General features: G+C 36.9%; 1 protein-coding gene across 1 annotated transcript in view; it reads left to right on the top strand.

The window, feature by feature from the left end:
- The first annotated feature begins 46 nt into the window (after positions 1–46).
- Positions 47–8,461, top strand: part of LOC145984326 (putative methyltransferase-like protein 25) — a 31,927-nt gene continuing 23,512 nt past the window's right edge. The window contains exons 1-5 of the mRNA XM_083117981.1: positions 47–634; positions 2,171–2,668; positions 5,038–5,205; positions 7,727–7,873; positions 8,167–8,299. Of these exons, the coding sequence (XP_082974107.1) occupies positions 47–634; positions 2,171–2,668; positions 5,038–5,205; positions 7,727–7,873; positions 8,167–8,256 (1,491 nt within the window). The 3' untranslated portion in view covers positions 8,257–8,299. The remainder of the gene's footprint in view (positions 635–2,170; positions 2,669–5,037; positions 5,206–7,726; positions 7,874–8,166; positions 8,300–8,461) is intronic.

The following is an 8,461-nucleotide window of genomic DNA, read 5'->3' as shown; positions in this document are numbered from 1 at the left end:
TGTGAAGTCTTTTGTTCAACAGTGTGTTTGTTGTGCATTGGAAAACATGCAGGTGGAAGTGGTTGCCAGAAAGTTAGACGAAGCCGTTAGTTATTTGAAACCGTTATTTTCTTTTACAAATTGCCACATGGTTAATTTTTTCACTCAGAATCTCTGGAAATGCCATGTGTCGGAGGGCATACAAAAAGAGGCCCAGGCGAAGAAGCTGGAAGAAATGTTCAATTTGTTCTGGCAGATTGGTAAAGAGAAGTTTCTACAGTCGTCCGAGGTAAAAATGAACTGCGACGAATCACCATTTTCAGGATTTCTTAACGGTTCATATCAGAAGACCCTTCCACATTCTGGACTTGTCATGAGTGTTGAGGAATACATCTCGACATACTGTAATGAAGATCAGAATGCGTTCAAGTTGGATCAGTTTATGTCCCAGAAGAAGATGCACGAAGTGAAGGTCATGAGCCGAGTTGTGGCGCTGGCAGTTCACTCTGCAGGAGTCAGCCATGTTGTGGATATTGGCAGCGGGAAAGGATATCTCGGCTCATTGCTAGCGTTGTATTACAAGCTGAATGTTCTGGGGCTTGATGCATCCCAAACCAACACACATGGAGCTGAAGCAAGGACACAGAAATTGGAGGTGAGTGAAAGAATCAAATTTCAACCTGCATATGAATTCAATATTATTATAATAATAATAAAAAATATGCATTTCTTATTATATGAAACCAGATTTTAATTTAATAATTAACTTGTTGCATTCCACACTAATGTGAAAAATGTACTTTTGTGCTTGATACTTTCGTATTCATTAGATGTTTTTTGTCAAAACTCAAAATTAATTAAACAATGTACTTGAAATTAAGAAAATCAGAATTGAATGAACAATAGACTAAAACTAAATCAATCAGTGGAAGCTCAAAAAAATCAGTTGGATTTCTTAAATTCACATTTTTTTCTGTTGTACTTTATTTACTATATGTACTGTATTTATTATATTAGTAATCTCTTGGAGGCTTAAGTGTCTGTTTTACTTAATTGAGATCTTAAGTTTGGCTTGAAGTTTGGAAAATTTGTGCTATATTGTTTCTTACCATTCTCATTTCAACTTGGTTAGTAATTTTTAAACATGGTAAATTGGGCTTCAGCCACTTTCGGTTTTGTGTAATTTTTGTTTTCCAGTTTTTAATATTTTGACTCCTTCAAACAAAGAAGGGAGAACATGTACAGGGACCAGGCAAGTATCTAGAAATAAGTTTTTTTTGGGGGGGAGTCCAAACTAAGTGTCTGAAAATAATAATATTTAAGATAAAATAATTCTATTGAATTAATTCAAATAGTATTAATTAAAACATTAAAATTAATTCTTATTATATTTTATTACATTAATAGGTAAAAGGCGGTCATAAGAATGGTGATATAACAGCATGTGTTCATACTAGCTTACATTTAGTTAAGGTCGGAAAATAAGAAAAACACTACCCTGGCAAGGAAATTAATGTCAAATAAAGAATTGAATATAAAAAGGATGTTAGATCCAGTTGACAAAAAGTAAAGTTTCTGGTGATATTTTATGAATGTTACGTTATAAGTAGTAAAAGAATTTGCATAATATATCTTCTTTTGCACTGTTATTCAAAGTCGAATGATCACAATATAATCCTTCCCTTCCAGTAAGTCTGGCGGAAATAAATAACCCTCAATTAGACAACACGTACATTTTCATTATTTAATTTTAGTTATTTTATTTTAATCATTATTTAACTTTTGTACTTAGTAAGTCTTTCAGGGATCAGGTGGTGGCTTGCCTCCCAAATACATCCTTGTAAGGGACATATGCAAACAGCGAAGAGAGAGCCAATGCCTTTCAAGTGCCTTTTGACTGAATGACGTCAGTACTTACTGACTTTTGTCATTAATATTTTGTGTTTGACAAGTGGTAGGCAATGTCCTGTCTGGTGTTGTTTTGGATTTTCATGTCAGGTGCTGTATTCACTTGCATGAAGCCTTCCGGCTAAGGCAACAGAGGTACATTACTGAACCATAACACAATCTCCGCAAGCCTTAAAGAAAATCATCACAAGCCATGCACAATTTTTCACTTTCTACCAAGGGCACATAGGATCAAGGGTACTGCTTTTGCATCTTATTTGCTGTGTTTGTTTTTGAATTCCAGAGAATATGGCAGGGACTATCCAGACGTGCAAATGACATTGCCGAAGGTCGAACGCCATCAAGACGAGGAAAGCATCGCAAGGCAAAGAAACATTCCAGTTCGAAACCAGAAAGTGGCAACGAAAGTGAGGTGAATGCAGATCAGTTGGAAACTGGAAGTGTAATCGAACCAAAGGTTACCTCTTCACATTACAGACCCGTCACAACATTTGTTACGGAAGAAACTAGAGTGACTGACTTGGTGAAGCAGAATTTTGACACAGATGACGTACGAAGTGTTGGCGTGGTGGGTTTACACACATGTGGTAATTTAGCACCTAGTTGCTTACAGATGTTCGTGAGGACACCAGAAGCTTCATTGTTGTGCAATGTTGGGTGCTGTTATCATCTACTTAAAGAGGAATATTTCCAGAACCCATTTTGGACTGACATGACTCCAGCAATAAGCAATTTTGGATTTCCCATGAGTGATCATCTGAAGAAGCAGAAGTTTGTGTTGGGATGAAGCAAGTGATGAAGGCAATGAAAGCATCTTCAGTAGCATTCACAGATCAGTTACCCAGAAAAGTGAGGTGAGCAATCTTCAGTTGCATAGTAAAATATATCTATTTTTTTTTTTTTTTTTTTTGCATATTATCGGTTAAAAATAGGGAGAAAGTTCAAAATGAGAATGAAGGGAGGGGGGAATGAACTCCCACCAACCGGTTTGGGCACACCACTGTTGGCAGCCTTTAAATCCTGGAAATGTTATTGAAATGTAATGTGTTTCTGCAAAAATGTTTAGTAGTGCACTAAAAATAGGTTTTTGAACAAAGAATGGAAGAGCAAGAAATGTTTAATTTGTTGTGGACAAACTATACTTTACTTTGATGTGCTGAGCATGTAGTCAGGCACATCACTCCTGGCTTCCGTTACTGCAGCAATTAACACCTGTGAACAGTAGACGACATATACGCAGACATACAGGTGACAGCAGCACACCTAGTGACGATTTAGGAAAAAACAACAGAAACACGCCAAGCAACATAACAATGAATTCCAACGAGGACGGTGGCAATGGCTACCAAAATTAATAGAAAATAATGTAAAACAGCTTCGAGGAAAATGTGAGTAGCTTAATTATCTATTACCGCGTCTCTCATTCTCATAGTATGAAATCATTTTAATGTGACAATAATCATAGAAACATAAATTGTCAGCCTAGGCAGTTTCAGCCCATAATCATCTATTTTATTTTCACATATCTCGGTAAGATACACAAAACTGCATTTTAACATGGAGTTGATGACTACTTTCACTTATTTTTCAATTTCAATATCCATATTTGAGGACCCACTACCATAGACAAATGACTGAAATACGTGTACTAAAAGGGTTAGAGTTCGAGTGTATTTTGCTCGTTCGAGCGTTTTTTGCTGGAGTGGAAGAACTATCAATTGTGAATGCCATCTAACACTTCCCATGCAAACTATTTGCTGCTCGAGCGAAAAATGCTCATTGCAGTACTCTAGTAGTGACCTTTATACACACACATGTTTAAATATATGAAATGCCCTAATGGCTTTAGTCTGGAAAACCTGCAAAATCCAGTAATTTTCTTTTTACAAAATGGATTTTTTTTTACCGATACCAACCAATACTTTTCCGACATTGATCTTTCCTGGGCTCACAAGAATGCCACACGACACTTTTGCAGAGTCTAATTATCCTGGAAGTTATGCAAAGTTCAAAGTTTACATTTATTTTGTACCGCGATAGCATGAAAAATCTATATTTTGTCATTACATGGCAGGAATTTTAATATTCTGTTGTACTGAATACTTTGAAACAAAACTCTGGTAAATGGATGCACGTAATTGGGGTGGAATACACACCCACTAATATTATTCAATATTTTGAACAACTTTTAATTGCCACAATTTTCAAACACCAGCATCGTTGGGAATTGATAAGAGCAGGGGTAGCCAAAACTAAGAATAAATCAGATGCCATCCCATTATTCTCAGGAGCCTTTTTTTTTGGCAAATGTGGGCAAGAAGCCACAAATCCAATTAAGATAATCTATGAAATTTGATCTTATAACATTTAATTTATTAAGAAATACAAGATTGGATGAAAAGTAAGTCATTCTTGAACCTGAGTGCCCTCCTCCTAAAGAAGGCTCAACTGATAACTGCATGAATAAATAAGCAACACATTCTAATATATGACCGACTCTACCATATCGCTGTAGATTTCAAAATTTGACTAGCAACAGTGCAAGAATTTATAATGGCATACACACAAACATTAAAAATACACACTACTAGTTATTTTTTTTTTTTAAAAAAAAGAAATTAATTGAAATTTTTATAAGGGAACTCAACCTCTGTGGCAGAGTGCTTAAGACAGTGCATTACGATGTTAGGGGCTGTGTTCAAATCCTGTCCCTTCATCAGTTTCTTATCATCACTCATTCTCATTGTCGAAATTAGCCAAAAGTGGGGGAAAAGTGATGCTAAATAACAAAAATTAAATCGAATCATTAAACTAGCAATAATTTGGGTTCCAACGATTTTTCTTTTTCTGTTGTCTCTTTCAATTTTTGAAACCCTATGCTTTGATGTACGCTTCCATTAATACATATTATTATTTATTATTTTTTTTCTATTTGGGATCTACCTGGTCAAATATTGAGAATTTTCTCATGTATCTTCCTTGCTCTGGTCACATCCTCCACACAGTCAAATATCCCAGGAAAATATTTTTATGACTTGAGAGAGACACATGTGAAACGTGTCAAAAGTTTTGAGTGAGTTAAAAGTTCAGTTCCTACAATTTTATTCATATTGTTCTAAATATAACAGACCCTTGATCTTTTCTTTTCAGCTTCCATCCAAATCTCTTTTCTACAGATCACTTTTGCAAGTTCTGCTTCAGAAGAAGTGTAACCAACAAGACATTCCTGAAGGACAAGTTCGTGGACTGGGCAGCAAGTGTGATGATTTCAGTTCTTATGTTTGTAAAGCCTTTGAAAAGCTAGGAGTCACCATTGAGGTAAGTAAAGGTTAGCATATATTTCTTGAAATACACGTATACATTAGCCATTGGTAAAAAATAGCATATGTTGTCTTGGTTATTTGTATTCTCTTTCCACCAAAAGCATCTTGTAAACTTAATTTTTGCTTTTAAAAAAAAATGCCGCGGCAGAGTGTTCTGTCACTAGCTGGATCTTACACTTGTATAAAGCTTATAACCCACTGAGACATGGGGACTTCTGTTGTCTGCTTCTATTGAAATCAATTGGTGTAACGCCCACTACAACGAAACGTGTGGAACCAAACTGCAGAATTTCCATGCTATAAGTCTGCAGGTTTCTAGGGTAGAATTTTTCCATTGGCCGTTTCTCCAAATGCCCTCTCGTATAATTCAGCATCTCTTCGTTCACCTCTGGCAAGCATCATGCTCGGGCCCGCTGTGGCTGAGCATGAAAAATGTTCCACATGGTGGTGTGGTTCGGAGAATGGTGGCACGGTACATGGGCAGACTAACCCTGGAAAAGACACTTGGAATTTTCCACTCGGAGGTTCAGGGTGGCAAGTTTCCGGCATCTCAGTGGGCGAACAGCTTAATACTCACTTGGTCATGCCCCACACTTAATATTCTGACATCAGACTGAATGCTTTTTGTTTAGGGGTCATAGTATAAATACACTGTAATTTTTGTGATGTCACGAGTCAACGGGCAGGGCTTGACCAGAAAGGTGTTTGAGAAGTGTGTAATAAGTGCAACCTGTCACTTACTCCATCTCAGGATATCGCAGCACTGTGGACAGTGGCATGCCCAGGAGTTTGGAAAATTTTAGAAGTCAGCTATTATTCTTCCATCTTTTCTTGCCTTTGACATTTTTTTCATGTCTACTGGGCCAAAAGGGGCCAGTTACGATCATCCAACCCCCCCCCCCCTATTGCCACACCACTGACTGTGAATTGACTCTTAGCTCCCATTTTAACCTACTTATCTTTTGCATGTTTTAAACTTTTACTATTCTTGTCTTTAACTCCTGATGAAGACACTCAATGTGGCAAAAGCTTGAGTAACTAAGTACATGCCTAAATTGGACTTAAGCTATTTAGTGAAATGATGCCATGTGGTGTATGTTATGCCTTATTTTGAAATGAAGGTCAGAAGTAAATATGATATCCAAAACTAGGTAGAAGAAATTGTGCTTGTAAAAGCTTAGAAAATGGAAAACTATTGATTTATGGTTGAGACTTGTAGACATCGAAGTGCTTCTGCACAAATTTTCTAAAAATAACAGGCTTGTGTGAAGTGGCGTATCCGGAAGTTACATTTGGGAGGGACGAATTTCAGTAGTGTACTTCACTCACCAAGAAATATTCTAACCTTTGCTTGCACTATTTTACATAAACCATACTGTAAACAGGAATCAAGCTGACTTCCATGTTCCAGAGATGAGACCATTGTTTTGCGAAAGTAGGGTGACTCTCACCTGGAATAGATCACTATTATTGTGTGTTATCATAATCCCTCCCATTGACATGGTAAACTGATCATTCATACATGAGGAGTAAAGTGAATAAGCAAAGCAAACAAAAAAACTATTCTCTCAAGTGGTCCCGGGTTTGATCCCCTTTTGAAGCATATTGCACAGTCGTTCAGATTCAAATGTAAACTGTAGGTGCAGTTTCGACTGGCCTATTTTGACTGTAAAGTAGATTTCAAGTTTAAAAAATATTATCGAGGCTGTTCAACTTGGTGATAAAAGATAGAACATTTCAGTCTGCTAAAATATTAGGAATAATAATTTATCCAAAAGCCTGGCAGTTGGGATGGGCGATCACCCTTATCGCCCTCCCCGTGGATCCGTGCCTGGTTGTGTGGAGCTGCGTTGGTCTAGTCGGTAGGGTATCTGACTGCCATGCAGGAGGCCTGGGTTTGATTCCTGGGGTGGGTGATCTAAGGTTGGAACTTTTCCAGCCTTGTCCCGCATAAAGCAGCTCTGTGGTTCACTCGGCCTCAAATAAATAGGTACCTGGGGACTAAAGGCGGTCAGAGCATTGTTCCGATCACATCACCTTCAAAATGGCCCAGATCAAAGAATGTGTGGGGCTCCATCCCCATATCTCCCTATATATGCCTCATGGTATGGTGCAAAGTGCATGGGGAACTTTACCTTTACCTTACCTTGTGTTAACTGTGTACTTGCATGATTTTCTTTGTTTTTTTTTTTATTAAAAATGGATGATACACTGTTTTGTAATTTGCATTTTGCCAGTAGTCTTACATTCACTGTGTGATGTACAATACAGTACAAATTCGTGATTTGTTGTCACCTTGTAATTAAGGGGTCTCGGGTTCAATATTTGGTGGAGGCACATTTCACAGTGGTTCGGATCCCACTTTAAACTGCAGGCAGAGTCTCGATTAGCCCATCCTTGCACAAAGTGAACTTAAAATAAAAATTCAAAAGAATTCTTGATTGTGGATCAGGAATTCTGAAACATAGGACAATTGCTAGACACGTTTGTATAGTAAATGTTTCATAAATTTCCAGGTATCTGATACCGAGATAGAAGAATTATATGAGGAATACTTACCACAATTGGAAAAATTGCAACTTTTTTACCTAATGAAAGTTTCATTGGCTCCTGTTATTGAGACAGTGGTTTTGTTGGATCGACTCTTGTATTTATATGAACAGGTGAGAAAAATTCTTTTCTTTTCTTTTCCTAAGAAAAAGGGTATGGTGAATGTTAAATACACTCTCCAACTTTCCTAACATAAATTTTTGAAGAGTTTTATATTCTGCCTCGTTGGTTTGTCGAGTTATGATTCCTGAATTGTACTTGGTGGACATTTCAAATGAGGAAGAACTGTTAATATTCGATTGCAAGTAATAATATCATTATCAAATTATTTCAGGACTTGGATAACTGCAGTTACTTTATTTCTTCACATCAGTAGCTAGTGTTATAATGTTTGTTATTTTTGCAGGGTATCCACGATGCTCACATTGTTCAAATGTTTGATCCTGTTGTTTCACCGAGGTGTTACGGAATTGTTGCAACAAAGCCAATGTTGTGACCCAGAACAGAGTGATTCATTTTCTGTCAAGTTCAGTGCATAAGTAAGTTCAGCTTTTTAAAACTGTCATTACTTTCCGTAGATTGAAACCTCATAATTCAAGACTTTTGATATTATTATATGAAAGAATTGTTTTATCTTTTTATGTCTATGAATTTGTTCTCATGTCATAAATGGTTTGAATTTGCAGTGTGAGACTTATTGA

The sequence above is a fragment of the Lepisma saccharinum genome, chromosome 1 (genome assembly GCF_977018435.1).
Source record: "Lepisma saccharinum chromosome 1, izLepSacc3.1, whole genome shotgun sequence".
Lineage (NCBI taxonomy): Eukaryota > Metazoa > Arthropoda > Insecta > Zygentoma > Lepismatidae > Lepisma > Lepisma saccharinum.
The sequence above is the reverse complement of the archived record's forward strand: the minus strand, read 5'-3'. Positions and strand labels throughout refer to the sequence as shown.